The 15,423-nt window shown below is 39.6% G+C and overlaps 3 protein-coding genes across 3 annotated transcripts; 1 reads left to right on the top strand and 2 right to left on the bottom strand.

Annotated features, from left to right (window-relative positions):
* Positions 1-2,437: 2,437 nt before the first annotated feature.
* On the top strand, positions 2,438-10,146 carry LOC103443747 (histone-lysine N-methyltransferase ATX4). Its single transcript, XM_070820706.1, has 24 exons — positions 2,438-3,986; positions 4,095-4,150; positions 4,235-4,424; positions 4,769-4,897; positions 5,032-5,100; positions 5,203-5,271; positions 5,375-5,466; positions 5,556-5,648; positions 5,832-5,967; positions 6,067-6,172; positions 6,252-6,351; positions 6,490-6,614; positions 6,734-6,879; positions 7,242-7,346; positions 7,472-7,536; positions 7,642-7,867; positions 8,007-8,093; positions 8,200-8,256; positions 8,327-8,416; positions 8,543-8,629; positions 8,809-8,883; positions 9,032-9,132; positions 9,244-9,439; positions 9,668-10,146. Exons 1-23 carry the CDS (start codon positions 3,033-3,035, stop codon positions 9,332-9,334), a joined length of 3,249 nt encoding a protein of 1,082 aa, XP_070676807.1. The 5' UTR covers positions 2,438-3,032; the 3' UTR covers positions 9,335-9,439; positions 9,668-10,146.
* Positions 9,578-11,035, bottom strand: LOC103443732 (GCN5-related N-acetyltransferase 10, chloroplastic). Its single transcript, XM_008382630.4, has 3 exons — positions 10,442-11,035; positions 10,144-10,196; positions 9,578-10,044 (listed from the first exon to the last, which is right to left on the bottom strand). The coding sequence occupies exons 1-3, from the start codon at positions 10,817-10,819 to the stop codon at positions 9,654-9,656; spliced, it is 822 nt and encodes a 273-aa protein (XP_008380852.1). The 5' UTR covers positions 10,820-11,035; the 3' UTR covers positions 9,578-9,653.
* Positions 11,036-14,188: 3,153 nt separating this feature from the next.
* LOC139192241 (B3 domain-containing protein At1g05920-like) lies at positions 14,189-14,995 on the bottom strand. The gene has a single exon (XM_070813972.1). The coding sequence runs from the start codon at positions 14,993-14,995 to the stop codon at positions 14,189-14,191; it is 807 nt and encodes a 268-aa protein (XP_070670073.1).
* Between the last annotated feature and the right edge of the window lie 428 nt (positions 14,996-15,423).

Here is a 15,423-nt window from a genome sequence, read left to right as displayed (position 1 = left end):
GTTGATTATCATTATGTTCGAGAGAAAGTCACTAGAAATGAACTTGTTGTGGGATATGTTTCATCTACTGACCAACTTGCCGATCTCTTAACAAAGGGCTTGTCCACCGCACGGTTCAGTTATCTTCTTTCCAAGCTTCCTGTTCGTCCGCGCCCACTCAGCTTGCGGGGGCGTGATAAACCAAATATTCAGTTCAAACTACCTGAGTATAAGCCATGTGCTGCTGACATATAATCCATGTGCTGCTGACATGGTGAAAGGACTATTCTAAATGAAACCCATGAAGTCCTGTCGAAGATGGGCAGAAGAATATTGCATGATCTCACATTATTTATTGCATGCGTGTACTATTGTTTATGGCATGCGGGTGTATGTAAAACTGTATAAAAACCATACTGCAATGATGCAGATGGTAAGAAAGCCAAACCATACTCCTTGATGAGTTTATGCAGTTCACAGTTTTCGAACCCTAGCTTAAACTCTTTCACACAACTTCACATGCCACTCATCCAAATAAAATCAGATCGCATCTTAAAAATGGAGGAGAGATCGCGCCGCCATGTGACCACCTCATTGCTCCGGCCGCTGTCGTCCTGTTGCAACCCTCCTAGTTCTTACCTACCACTCCTAACTATTCATTTCCAGTTTCTTATACAACTCCATGCAAACTGAACAAGTACAGTCTAAAGTGTGTTCCAAATTTTAACTTCCAAAAACATGGGATAGGGATGGACCCACAAACATAACATAAGCTGCAGCTGTCGAACCCTTTTAGTGTCCAATTTTAGTAACATTTCCTAAAGTCTTGGAACAAAACTCTTCCGGCTCCATCTCTTTGTTGAAACACCATAACCACCAAAGCTTCGTGGAAGAAAGAAGTTGCGTACGCCCGTACGGGCGGCCGCGCAAGCCATCTTTCTCACAAGGTGGGACTAAAGAGTTCTGATATTGTAATGCATGAAACTCTGTATACAAGTAAACACGTGATTCGACTACTGGACACAAAATTTTCTCCGTGCCTAATCATTTTCTTCGTAAATTCAACCCCAAAAAAACATTGCTTGGCGATGATCTTGTGCTTGCAAGTTGACGTTGACCTCCCAAAAAATTGAAGTGGGAGGTGGGTGAATCTCTACGCGAAATCACCAAACTTTGTTCCTATTTTCAAAAACCCATCCACCTGAAAACACGACCACTCTCAAAAAACAAACACCCACCTTTGCAACATAACCCACAATACAAAAATGTTGGGAAAAATATCATCACCTGTCTCTCACGAGCTATCCATCGATGCAACCAAGAAAAAACTTATCGAAAAATACAAATTTACAAATCGAAAAATTTGATGGAAAATGTCTAACTTTCATTTGGGCCTAAAAACAAGGAGAGGTCGTCGAACATAGTAGTGTGAACTTGTATAACAAATCATTAAAGTGATTGGTTGTCTACACGAAGTCTAGTTAAGTAAGATTATATTGGTCTAGATTTGTTCATTTTGAGCAAAATCACACAAAATGCGTTCTTAAACTCTCGGGTTAGTAGGATCCCATATCTGCCATAGTTGGGTAGCCAATCGAAAACAGAGGGAGGCCATGATGCTATTCAATTTCAGAAACATATTAGTTTCAACCCAACACCACCATGGCCATCTCCGTCCCCGGACAACTTCGAAGTTATCAATTTTTTTTCCTTTTCCAGGGCTCGCAGATGATTAATTTCCAAAGGTTGTCCTAAATTCCTAATTAAACATAAGAAAAAATTAAAATTAAAATTAATTACACACAGACGTCGTCGTATTAATTGTGACCTGTTAGCAGGGCAACCAACATGAAACTCTTTGAGAGCAAAATACCCAAAATAACCTCACAAAAAAGAAATTAGTGGGAAAATTCTTGATTTCCATTGGTGGAGCTTCAAACTATCATACCCCCCGAAAAAAGTTAAAGAATTTGAAAACTGTACCTATGCCTGCCGCCGTGCTCCGGTGACCACCACCAAAATCCAACAAACATCAATCGACCAAACAAACCATCGTACTAAAGTTTGCAAAATTTTTGAGTTCGGTCGAGTTAACTCAACTTTCGACTAACGCGAATCGAAACAAAACGAAAAACATAGAACTTGGATTCGATGCCAACATTGTTGTTTCGCATATAAAGTTGCCAACTTTCTTGGAACACAAAAACGTTGCGACATGTTTTGGCCTCTGCAACGAATTTTTTTAAAACGAAACAACCTCGAATTAAATCTGCAAAAACAATCACGAAAATAAAAGAACACGGCCGAAGAATGTTACTATATTACCAGATTGTCCACGATGACCATGCCCTCTCTCTCTCTCTCTCTCTCTCTCTCTCTCATGACCTTGCCAGGAAGAATTGCGCTCTATACGCGTCAGGCGCACGTTAGCCTCTCTCTCTCTCTCTCTCTCTCTCTCTCTCTCTCCCCCCCAATATAACGCTTTGGAAAGATAACGCCGACCCCCTTCTCTCTCTCTAACTCCCCGCTCCCTCTCTCTCTCTCTCCTCGCTCTTTCTCTCTCTAAAAAGAGAGACATTTCCAGGTCTCGAATTTTACGGTTTTCCTTCAGCTGCTTGACATAATTACATTACAATTACAACAATTTGATTTTCTCTCTCTCCTGTGTCTCATTCCTCATCTCTCTCTGCGCTCTGAAGCAGTTGGGAAGAAACTTCCTGGATAGATCGATCCCTATTTCCCAATCCAACATTTTTCTTCTCAATTTCGATCCTTTTCGTCTAATTCTCGAGCATTCTTTCTGCTCTGTTTCTCTCCCAATTTTCTGTTTGTTTCCCGAGAAAAAAAAAATACTGTAGCGGGAATCGTTTCCAATTACTCTGTTTGGGGAAACCCAATTGGGAATTAGGGTTTATAGGAGATTTGGGAATTGGGTTTTTGATGAAATCAAAAGGGTTTTGTGGGTGTTGATGTTGAAGTGAAAAGATTTACTCTTTTGGGTTTATGGGATTCATCGATTCGTGGGGCCTCTGAGTTTTGCATTTTTTGATACAATGATTATCAAGAAGAATCTCAAATCCCAAATGCCGAGTCTGAAAAGGTGCAAACTCGGCGAGTCACCGGGTGAGGACGACGATAACTCGGGCAGGAAGAAGAGGAAGACTAATGGGTATTATCCTCTCAGTCTGCTTGGCGAGGTCGCCGCCAGTATTATCCCCGTCAGCCTCCACGGCCTGCTCGGCTCGGTCGGGGCCTCCGAGCCGGGGTTCTCTGCTTCGTGGTGCACCAGAGTCTCCTGCTCCCCTGAGGATGAGTCGAAATCGAAGAACAGAGAGTCAGCCACCACAGCGAAGACGGAGGTTTCGCGGCCGCCGCTGGTGAGGACGTCGCGGGGCCGAGTTCAGGTACTTCCTTCTCGGTTTAATGATTCGGTAATTGAGAATTGGAAGAAAGAAAGTAAGACTAGTTTAAGAGATTATAATGTAGATGAGGAGATTGAATGTAAAAAAGAGAAACCTACCTTTAAAGCCCAGAAATTAGTTAGCCAAAATACGAAAAAGATGCGAAATGTGGATGGAATTGGATATAACAGTAAGAAGTATTCGGCTTTGTGTGAAGAAGATGAAGAGGAGGAAGTTGAGGGGAGTGTGCCATTTAAGAGTTTCGACAATAGGAAGTATTCGAGCTCACCAAGCACACTCTCGTCAATGCATGCGCAATTGGGTGAAGATGACAAGTGTGCAGTTGTGGAAATAGATGAAGGAAATGGTTTAGTGGAGACAGTGAGGGCTGCAAAGGAGAATGGTGAGAGGAAAGATGGCTTGTATGGACCCGAAGACTTCTATTCAGGCGATATAGTGTGGGCAATGCCAGGGAAAAAGGAGCCTTTCTGGCCTGCCATTGTCATTGATCCAATGTCGCAAGCGCCTGAGCTTGTTTTGAGGTCTTGCATACCCGATGCAGCTTGTGTGATGTTCTTTGGATACTCTGGGAATGGGAATCAACGGGTATGAATTGTTTTCCGTACGGAGTTCATCTGTTTTTATGAACTTGTGATGTTTTCATGTTTGGAAGAGTGTGGCATTTATTTTAAGATTTCGTATCATCTTGAGCAGGATTATGCTTGGGTTGAACGTGGGAAGATTTTTCCCTTTATGGACTATGTGGACAGGTGTGTGGCTATTGTTGTTTCATAAATTTTTGAATTGCAATGTAGTAACCGCTTTGTCGTTATGTAACATTTTACTTGATATAGGTTCCAGGAGCAGCCTGAATTGAACAACTGCGAGCCCTGTGAATTCCAGTTGGCAATTGAGGAGGCATTTTTGGTGGAACAAGGGTTTACAGAAAAGTTGATAGCGGATATAAATATGGCAGCAATGTATGATGACTCTGTACGGAGAGGGGTTCAAGAGGCTACCGGTTCAAACCATGACCTGGACCAGGCAAGTTCTCTTAGAGCACTGTTTCCTGTCTTTTAAATTGTGTAGTTTCTAGGACACAATATTGAGCATAGAATTTCTCAAACACCATCCAAAAATTAATTCAAACAGTTTTGATATCATCAGAACGGGGTTGCTGATGGAAGTTTGGCTATTGCTTTGCTTAATTATTGAGAATTTTACAGAACTGTGCTTCTTTGCTTAGCTATCCAGTGTAAATATACCTTGGGTTCAAACTATATACTTTCCTTATTTCTCTCAGCTGTTGAAAGGGGGAGGTTTTCGCTGCAGTAGTAGACACTTCTCTTTTTTATGTCCAGTGTATTGAATTTGGTTCCGTTGAGCAGGATGTATATGGGAAGAAGAAAGACATACGACCCTGTGAAGGCTGCGGCTTGTATTTTCCTTTTAAAATGATAAAGAAAATGAAGGATCCAAGTCCCAGAGGCCAATATCTTTGTAAATCGTGTGCTAGGGTTAGTATGACCTACCTTGTGTTAGGTGTTATTTATTGGTTTTAAATTCAGTTCTTAATAAAAGTAAAAGAAGGTTTTCTCTGCGTTCTGGATATTGTGCATTGTTGACAATACTTGCATCATTCTTATTGCAGTTAGTAAAATCGAAACATTATTGTGGGATATGCAAGAAGATTTGGAATGATTCAGACAGTGGAAGTTGGGTGAGGAAACCTACAAACTATGCTTGGCTTGTGATTTATACTTCCTATTTTTAGAGTGCAGTTCATTGTCAATTTATTGTAATATATTTGCATTGGGAGTAGGTCCGATGTGATGGTTGTAAAGTGTGGGTGCATGCAGAATGTGACAAAATTTCCAGCAACGTTTTTAAGGTCCGTCTATTATGGCAAATTACCCAACTTCGTTGTTTTTCTCATTCATAATTAGTTTAAAGAGATTCTAGACTTCCCTGACTATGTTATTTCCTTTTTGAAGAACTTGGGAGCCACTGATTACTACTGCCCTACGTGCAAAGTCAAGTTTAATTTTGAATTATCAGATTCTGAAAGGGGGCAACCAAATGCAAAGTAAGTTTATCCAAATTTTAATTTTATGAGTGAATTGGGTTTATTATTTCACCGACTTGTCCCTATTGATTATAGAGTTTCTGATGCAGATGGAGTAAAAATAATGGTCAATTGGTGCTGCCTAACAAGGTTACTGTTCTCTGCAACTGCGTGGAAGGCATTTATTTTCCAAGTCTTCACTCGTAAGCATAAGAATGAACGGTTTTCCTTTTTTCTTAGGACTTATAATTGATGTTAGTCTTGGTGGTTAAATTCATATTACTTAACCGTTAATTTATTTTACCTTAATAAGTCAATTTGATTATTACTTTGGTTTGACATCTGAAAATGTTTTATTCATATACATTTTCTTTCTTATGTTTCAGTGTCGTGTGCAATTGTGGATTCTGTGGGGCAGAAAAGCAAGCACTTAGTGAATGGGAGCGACACACAGGTTCCAAATCGAGAAATTGGAGGACTAGTGTCAGAGTGAAAGGTTCCTTACTGCCACTGGAACAATGGGTACTATTCTTTGAGTTTACTCCCCATCGTTCAATAGTAGGCCTATGACCTCTCAATTTGGGAATCATACTCATATTGCAATCCCGCTTGACTTTGCAGATGTTGCAGTTAGCAGAGTATCATGAAAATGCTCTTGTGTCTTCTAAACCCCCTAAACGGCCTTCTATTAAAGAACGAAAGCAGAAGTTGCTTACTTTTTTGCAAGGTATATTTGTTTTCTATATTTGTGCATATAATTCTACATTTGATGTAAACTAATTGTATTTATCTGATTGCTATTACAGAAAAGTATGAACCTGTTCATGCCAAGTGGACAACAGAACGATGCGCTGTATGTAGATGGGTTGAAGATTGGGACTATAACAAAATCATCATCTGCAATAGGTATCATCAATAGAGTTCATTAGTTATCATTGTCAAATCAGTGATGTCGGAGGACCAACTGTGCGATGCCCCTTAGAGACTCCCATGGGTTATAAAGGCATGAAAACCGGGAAATGTCTAATGTTTCATTTTGATCAGATGTCAGATAGCTGTCCATCAAGAATGCTATGGAGCAAGAAATGTTCGGGATTTCACTTCGTGGGTCTGCAAAGCATGTGAAGCACCCAAAGTCAAGCAAGAATGTTGCCTCTGTCCTGTCAAAGGCAAGTTTCTGGCTAGAGTGGATCCGTTGAGTCATACACTGTCCTGTCATCAAGTTTCACTTAGCTGTCATGATCTCATGTCTTTGATCTGATCTTGCTTATCTACTTTTTCCCTGCAGGAGGTGCGTTAAAGCCAACTGATATTGACGGATTGTGGGTTCATATTACATGTGCTTGGTTCAGACCTGAAGTCTCTTTTGCAAGTGATGAAAAGATGGAGCCTGCTCTTGGCATCTTGAGTATTCCATCAAATTCTTTTGTGAAGGTGGGTTCTTTGTTCTCGTATATTGTTTTTTGGCTATTCCAATGCAAACTCAGGATAAGGTTACAATACATTACATCTAATCATATGATTGAACTTGACATTGTTCTTTCGAAGACTTCTATTCTTAAATGTAACAAACATGGTAATGTAAAAAAGTGACACCTGACCCGTCATATCTACAATTAGTGAATAAAGAACTGAGTTGTGCGATAACTTTGACATAGTGGATCTAGAAATGTTCCAGAATGTATCTCATTGATTGCGAGTCTAGTTTGTTCTTTTAATTTTATCTTACAGATTGAACCCTGAAATATTTAGAGGATGCAATCTAAGGTTTTTTTTGTTGTTCACATCTGCTTCAGATTTGCGTTATTTGTAAGCAAATTCATGGTTCATGCACGCAATGTTGCAAGTGTTCCACTTATTACCATGCAATGTGTGCCTCAAGGGCAGGTTATCGCATGGAGGTATCTTATTGCTCTTTGTTCGTTCTCATTATATTCATATCTATGGCACCTTCTCGTTGTGAATCAGATTATTCATATATCTGGTGATATGTAATTGCATTTGTATGTGCATTCTTAATATGCAGTTGCATTGTTTGGAGAAAAATGGAAAACAGACCACAAAAATGGTTTCTTATTGTGCTTACCACAGGTGTGGGTTCTCATATTGTCTTATGTCCATTTGCTTCCAAATTGTTGGTTTTCTTGTACATATGTAAGTTTCTCCCAACTCTTCTGTTTTTCATTGTTCGTGCAGGGCTCCAAATCCAGATACGGTTTTAATCATACAGACTCCTCTAGGTGTGTTTTCAGCGAAAAGCCTTCTCCAAAATAAGAAGAAGCCTGGTTCAAGGTTAATTTCATCTAATAGAACAAAGCTTGAAGAGGTTTTGACAGTTGAAATGACAGAGCCTGAGTCTGAGCCCGAGCCATTATCTGCTGCAAGGTGCCGGGTGTACAATAGATTGAAAAATAACAAGAAGGTATTCTACCTTGATGCCTAGTTATCTGTCCATACACATTATAGTGATCCTCAGTTGATATAAACAGTTAGATTGTTGAATTATTAGATCTGTAATTAGCCTGATCTTTTCTCACTGTTTTTTTTTTCTCTGATTCTAGAGAGCAGAAGAAGAAACTGTTGCCCACCATGTGAAGGGACCTTCCCATCATCCCTTGGAAGCAATTCGAAGTTTGAACACATTCAGAGTAACTTTTTTACCTTTTCAGGGTTTGATGAAATAGTATTTCCCTTTTTATATGGGATTTAAAATAAACTAATCTCAAATTGACTGTTTTTTTTTTTTTTCAATAGGTAGTAGAGGATCCTCCAACTTTTTCGTCTTTTAGAGAACGGCTACACCATTTACAGGCAAGTATCCTCCTCATTTCCCATTCAATTTTCAATGTTTGATTTTCTTACTATATGTGCATGAATGCAGAGAACAGAACACGATCGTGTTTGCTTTGGTAAATCTGGGATACATGGATGGGGTCTCTTTGCCCGTAGAGACATACAAGAAGGAGAAATGGTATGGAATTTGAACGTTGTCTTTTCAAATGATTTCCCTTCATTAAGTGTATAAGCTCTTGTATCTTGAGAAGTTAATCCACTATGTTGAAAACAGAATGTACTAAGAAGCATGCGTCTGTTTCAGGTTCTTGAATATCGTGGTGAACAGGTGAGACGTAGTGTTGCAGATCTTAGGGAGACACGGTATAGATCAGAAGGCAAAGACTGTTATGTGAGTTGAATTCTTTTCAAGTGGTGTAATTATTACCTTCAAAATTTGCTCTAGTTATCTCTCATGCCACGTGTTTCCCAAGTTCTGTTTCCAGCTAGAATTTCAGCTCTTAAATGCCTTGCATTCCTTTTTCTTTCCGTTTTTGCTTCTTTTCTCATGGCTCATGTTTTACTCTGCAGTTGTTTAAGATCAGTGAAGAAGTGGTTGTAGATGCCACTGATAAAGGAAATATAGCACGCCTGATCAACCATTCGGTAAGTCATTCTGATAAATGTTATGGTACTGTCCGTTCATGATTTGCTCCTCCACCGTTCTTCAATAGATTCAATCATCTTCTTGTTGTCAGTTTGTTTCCGTGACTTGTCTTTACGGATTTATTGTTGTTGCCTATCTTTACTACAGTGCATGCCGAATTGCTATGCGAGGATCATGAGTGTGGGTGATGAAGAAAGCCGGATTGTACTTATTGCAAAGGCTGATGTAACTTGCGGCGATGAGCTAACGTATGTATCTCTCTTACTCTCTCTCTCTCTCTCTCTCTCACCGTCTCTCAGTTCTTTACGAGGAAGCTATTAGCTTAACGCTGCTGCATATTCCGTTATTGACTCTCGCAGGTACGATTACTTGTTCGATCCTAACGAGCCTGACGAATTCAAAGTCCCGTGTCTATGTAAAGCTCCCAACTGTCGGAAATTCATGAATTAGTAGGATGATGGATATATAGGCCCTCACTTGCACAGCCATTGTTTCTCCGCAAGGAACAACTAACCCTCCAGTCCATCCATATACCAAATTTGTAATTTTGCCAAGGTAAAAAAAAAAAGAGCTTAATTTTACTTTTTCTTTGGACAAACTTCTTAGCTTAATAAAACTATAAAAGCTAATAGTTTTTGCCGGCTTTTCGAACATCGTCGTTCTTTCTTTGTTAGCGATGGTATCAGTTCGTCATTTATGACTAGCGATTTTAACACTTACCATTAAAAATCGCTACCTTTATGTTGCATACACACAATGATTTAACGTATCATGTCTTAGTAGAGTGTTTGACCATCAGAACACGGCGTTTCCGGCCAATCCAAGTACTCAGCCATGGAGGATCGCTGGAGACAACTCGGTAGCCTGCGTTCGAGTACAATTGGCGAGCTCCGTAATCATCCTCATATGCCCGGAGGGCAAGATACTCGAAACCCCATTCGACTGAGAGCGCATCACACGCTTTTAGCAGGACAGTAGCTATTTTCTTCCTTCTGAAACTCTTCAAAACAGCAATGCCGGATACGTAAAGATATTCCGGTGACCTAGATGGGAGATGCTGAAGGACGGCCTGGTCCCTCGACGCCGTGACGTCCGCAACTCCCACAAGTTCTTGTGACTCGGAAGTTTCAGGGGTAGACTCAGCAACTAAACAAGCATATCTGTTGAATTATTAATGAGATACCATAAAAACGCATAATTATTACGCTAAATAATACTTGTAACAATGTACATTGCAATTTTCAAGTAAAATTGTTTACCTATCTGGGGGTGAATTCCTAAGTTTATATACAAGCCCAGAAAGCACTTCAGCCTGTATTTGCAGAAACCAAATTAAACTAAAACTTATGACCATATATGATGATGAAATTTGAAGAGTAACCAAAAAACAAGAAAGAATATTAAACAGACATGAGGCGTAGTCATTTTCGTTAAAGGATTAAAGCAAATATGGCTCTTATGCACCCGAGTTTAAATTTCTCTCTTGCACTTTAGATCAGTTTAAATTTATAAAGAAAAATATCGCTTATATAAGAAAGTACAGGATATAAGAAAAACCTGGAAGAAGGTGAAGAAGAAATCATCGAAGAGAGATACAGGTTCATGAAATGCTTCAGCTTGAACATAAGCTGCCTTCCTCACCTCATCCCCATTTCTGAACAAACTCCTGACCTTCCAACCAAACTCACTCACCAAATACTTGAACTCTCCCTTTCTGTCAATACCAAACTTCCCACTCCCCACAAACCCTACTTCTTCCCGATCGGTCGACGACGTCAAACTGTTGCTGCTGCTGCTGCTGTATTGCACTGAAGAAGAAGATGAATTACTTGTCCTAAAAATATTAGCTGGTCTAGAAGGAGTAAATCCATATGATGAAATTTCTTTGCTGAGTTTTCCTGATATATGGTAGCTCGCTAGCAAATGATGCGCCATATCTTCTGCTTAGTTTTTGGTTTCTGCTTTTTTAATAACTTAGTTTACATCTTGAATTCTGTTCTATATAAGTATATGCCACTGAATTCTGCATTTTCTGATCCTTTGTATTTGTGGAGGGTGACGATAAATTGTTAGGAGGAAAGATAAGATATTGTGGACACGAGCGGTCCTAATTTCTCTGCTTGGCTTAGGCCAGAAATAATGATCCACGTGGTCAACTTTACCCATCCACACATGGACTTGTAGAAAATTATTTTTATGCATTACCATTTTAATTGGTACTAGTTTTCAGGTCATATCAAAATGGTAAGGCGCATACATAATTTTTTACGATAGACGGTTTTTTTTTTTTTTTTTTGCAAAGTAGAGAGTCTTGTTGGTTTGAGATCGTTTTTTTTTTTATCATTACGATATTAAAAAGAAGGAATTCTTATGTCCGACTAGCAGTATGTATCACTCTTTTATGAGCGTGATCATGAATGATTTTGTAAGATACAAAATATAAAAAGGTTTTGACCTTGTGTATATGGTTATACAGACGTGATCTGAAGGTAGAACACCCTATTTTCTCTGGTGGTACTGGATTGTTGGACATAATTAAGGTGCTGCCTCTCCAAGTTTGTTTAATTTTATTTCGTGTACATAACAAAATTTAAATGTTGACCTAACAAGTAAAATCAAGGTTTTCTTCTTTCGGACTGGACTAAATTTCAATGCACTTGCACCATAAAAAAATAATAAAAAAATAAAATAAAAAATAAAAAAACTCATCAGTAGACTATAATACTAATTCCCAAGCATTGAGGGGAAACAAAGTGATATAGTGCAGCCAAAAAATCTTAATATCAAAGAAATAAAAAATTTATTCCAAAAAATTATTTGCACACATTTAAGGATTTATAAAAAAAAGTTCATCTTTTGGCGTGTGAGTTTACAGTTAAGTGTTTAGAGTTTGGGTTCGACGTCGGCATCTTCTTTCCTGCTTCCGCTACGGTTGGGACTTGCATGGTCCGACCCATTGATCACAGTACTTGCCCCACTAGCATTCCCATTGTTGTCATCCTTCTTTTCTTCCATTATCTCACTTCCTCCTCCGCTACCACCAATACCAGTACTACTGCCACTAGTTTCACCCTCAACAACACCACTCTTACCCCCGCTATGGCCGCCATCGCTCTCCTTATGATCACCTTCACCGCGACTCTCCTTAACCAAGACCAGAGCCAAGTAAAGCGCTCCATTAACCCGGAACGACCAAACCTGAACAAGCTGACCTGGTTTGAGTTTATTCCTCTTTGCAACCGCACCCCATTGAGTTCTCAACACATAGATTATGCTGCCATTTTTCTCCGGTTTGCTGCTATTGTTATCCGGTTTCTTTTTCATATGCCACCGTCTCAAGTTTATACCTCCTTTTACAAGACCAGGGTCTATCAACTGAACCGACATTGTTTGATTTTCCTTAAGCAACTCCTTCTCTGCACCTTCCAAGAAATCCATGGATACGATTTGAGCTTCAGGCATTGACAGCCTGTTGTCGTTCTGATTTACATCAGTCATAGTCAATGGCTTCTGTATCACCAAGCTCAGCCTAGTCCCCTCCAACCTTGCAATTTCGCTCTTGAATTCGTCAGGCAAGTCGTGATATTTCGGTGGCGTGGAAGGACTACCAATTGGTTCTTTCGTCTTCAGAGAGTTCTTGGTCGATCCCTTGGCTTTCTTGACTTTGTCCTTCGGCATCACATTTTGTTTCTTGCATCCCAGGTCACCCCTACCAAGATCATCATCACCACGATACATGCTTTGGAAAATAATTTTCGGTCCACCACACGACCTTTGGATCTTCGGCGCACGATCATCATTTATGCTATTGCTAGCCCATTTTCTTTTCAACGAATAATCTGTTCTTGTAGAACCGATAGGGGGCGACCTTTGTTTCTTGGGCGGCTCGACTAGCATCGGCTGCTTGAGAGCCTTCTCTTTCATCAAAGTTTCTCTCTTTCGCTCCATCAGTTTCTCCTCCTGCGTATGCATCTCAACTTCAACCCCAGCAATTGTAACTAACCAGTCGAACTTGGTAAAGTTCTGAGGCCACTCCGTCAAGCCATCGAAGTATTTTGCACTTAATAACCGCGCCATGTTATCTTCTTCCTTTTCTTCTTCGAGAGATTGAAGAAGATACGAGGTAAGCGAAGTATGGCACAGAGCTTAGAACAAATATAAATGTATTATTCTGGTTAACCCTGCAGGGGTTTACTGAGATTTTATACGGTTTTTACAGCACCGATCAGTGTGTGATTAGGATTACTAATCGGCTAAAAGCGTGCCCTTCAATTATAGGAATCTTAGGGTTTTAGGAAATTAAACCCGCATAGGTTTAGGAATCCTTCCAAAACTAGGTACAGTAGTTGCTGAAACACTGGTAATATAACACTAATCGAACTTGGAATTTCTAAAAAAACCCGTATCTATATAGGAAACAAACTGCTTGCCCACAAAGATAAGGAAAGAATTGACGCTTAGTAATTCGTGCAACTATTTCGGAGATGTCTGGACCTTCAGTTCCTGGACAATTACCATTCTCCCTAGCAACAGAGGCAGCAATGACATGCAACGCCATATTATTACTTAATAGAAGAAAAATACTTATGAGACTCAAGAATGGTATGAACACTTCTTCCAAATGGCTTAAAACTTTCAAACTCAAAAGACATTTTTTTCGTAAAAAATGTGACTATACTCATGTTTTTCAATCAGCCTTGCAAATTATTTTTTTAAATCATAAAATATCTTCTAGCATAAGCACTAGCTAGTAAAAATTATGTGGGCCCTTGTGTCACATTGTCCCACAGGGCCACAGGTACCGTTATCTGGGGCCTAAATGATCAGCAACACTCCTACTTCACTGACATGGAGTCTGTGGGTCTTTTGTGGCCTTTGAGGACAAAATTGTCATAGAAAATCAATGCCTTAGGCCAGATTTCTACTAGTGCTTCTTTGTCAACATGCAACTCAATATTCACGATGATTATTTTCTGTTTCTTTAAATTAAATGAAACTCGTAAGTAATAATTTATGCATGATATTCTCGAAAGATTTTTTGTGTTCTATTGATTTTGAAGATTGAAGAAATAAAAATTAAAAGATGTAGGAAACTTAATTCTGAAATAAGTTTTAAAATAACGATAAATCACTTTTTCATAAAAAATTAAGATGTTTCTTGAATGGAAACTGAATGATTACAAACAAACTTTGATCCACGAAGTCAAACTTAAAATCCCAATCCAAAAGTTTGAAAAAAGTATAACTAAAAGCCTTTAATTATCTTCTAGTTTCCTGCATGCCACTGCAAGCTTCCCTTTGTTGTCACCACCTCTTCCATTCTTCCATGATCTCCTGACGATCGCCGTCAACACTGCTGCTCTTAACCAAAACTAGGGCTAAGTGAAGCGCTCGATTAACCCGAAACGACCAAACTTGAACGAGATCGGCAGCTTTGAGTTTGTTTTTCCGAGCAACATCCCCCCATTGAGTCCTCAAAACATATATCGGGTTTTTCCCCTCTCTCTTTTCCAACCGCCGCAAGTTGATATCTCCTTGTACAAGACCAGGGTCTATCAACCGAACCGTCATTGTCTCACCGTTCTCAAGCATCTCCATATCTTCGTCTTCCAAGAAACTAATTGAAACGATTTGGTTTAGAGGCATTGACATCCTACCCGAACGTAGATCAGTCTTGGTCAATTGTTTCTCTATCACCAACTCCACTTTAGTCCCGCCCAACCTCTCAATTTCTCTCTTGAATTTTTCAGGCAAGTCATGATACCCAAGTGGCGCAGAAGGACTAATCGTTTCTTTCTTCTTCAAAGCGATATTCATCGTGTCTGCGCCTTTCTTGTTATTGTTCTTCAACGACATCTTCTGCATCTTGAGTTCCACAGGCGTCCAACCAACATCACCAGGATCATCTACCATCTCCCAGTTTCTTTTGAAAGAAATATTCGACGACCTATTTTTCTTGGCCGCCCAATCGATCAGCATAGGCTTCTTGATCTTCCTCTTCTGCTTCATAAGCTCCTCCTGCACCAGGTCCTCGGTAGCGAGCCTAGCAACCTCAAGCAAGGCTATCATCCTGTTCTGTGAGGCATCAAAGTCTTTTTCAGTGAACCCCATCTCAACAACGTCTTCGTCGTCTTCTTGTTTGTGCTCTTCCCCTTGGGAGATTGGAGAAGAATGCAATGCAGTATTGTATTTGTAACATACTTATAGGGTACTTATAGTCGTCTGTGTCCCAAATTGCACAAGCTTAGCATTTCCAAGACAACTACTTTTTTTCTATGCAGGAAACAAACTGATTGGCCAAAAGGAAAGGAAAGCATGAAGCTTCGATTTACCGATGTTAACAAGGATGACCCAAAACTATATTACCTTTTTTTACCCCAAAAACAAAACTACATTACCTACCTGTTTTTTAACCCAAAAAAAAACTATATTGCTTGCCCGTCAAGTTTATTAGGATTTATTGCTCGCATACGTTTAGGGTTTGCTTTAGTTTTCTCTATAAGTTTATTAGGATTTATTGCTCGTTATTGCTTGTATTG

The sequence above is a fragment of the Malus domestica genome, chromosome 01, assembly GCF_042453785.1.
Source record: "Malus domestica chromosome 01, GDT2T_hap1".
NCBI lineage: Eukaryota > Viridiplantae > Streptophyta > Magnoliopsida > Rosales > Rosaceae > Malus > Malus domestica.
Note: the sequence above shows the minus strand (reverse complement) of the source record. Positions and strands in the feature narration are given on the sequence as shown.

Bases quoted from the DNA above. Each gene is read 5' to 3' on its own strand.
- LOC103443747 (XM_070820706.1), top strand. From the start codon at position 3,033: ATGATTATCAAGAAGAATCTCAAATCCCAAATGCCGAGTCTGAAAAGG. The intron at 3,987-4,094 runs GTATGAATTGTT...CATCTTGAGCAG, and splicing joins CTGGGAATGGGAATCAACGG to GATTATGCTTGGGTTGAACG. The intron at 4,898-5,031 runs GTTAGTATGACC...TTCTTATTGCAG, and splicing joins TTTGTAAATCGTGTGCTAGG to TTAGTAAAATCGAAACATTA.
- LOC139192241 (XM_070813972.1), bottom strand. From the start codon at position 14,995: ATGGGGTTCACTGAAAAAGACTTTGATGCCTCACAGAACAGGATGATA.
- LOC103443732 (XM_008382630.4), bottom strand. From the start codon at position 10,819: ATGGCGCATCATTTGCTAGCGAGCTACCATATATCAGGAAAACTCAGC. The intron at 10,197-10,441 runs GTTTTTCTTATA...CTGCAAATACAG, and splicing joins TCTTCTTCACCTTCTTCCAG to GCTGAAGTGCTTTCTGGGCT. The intron at 10,045-10,143 runs GTAAACAATTTT...ATAATTCAACAG, and splicing joins AGGAATTCACCCCCAGATAG to ATATGCTTGTTTAGTTGCTG.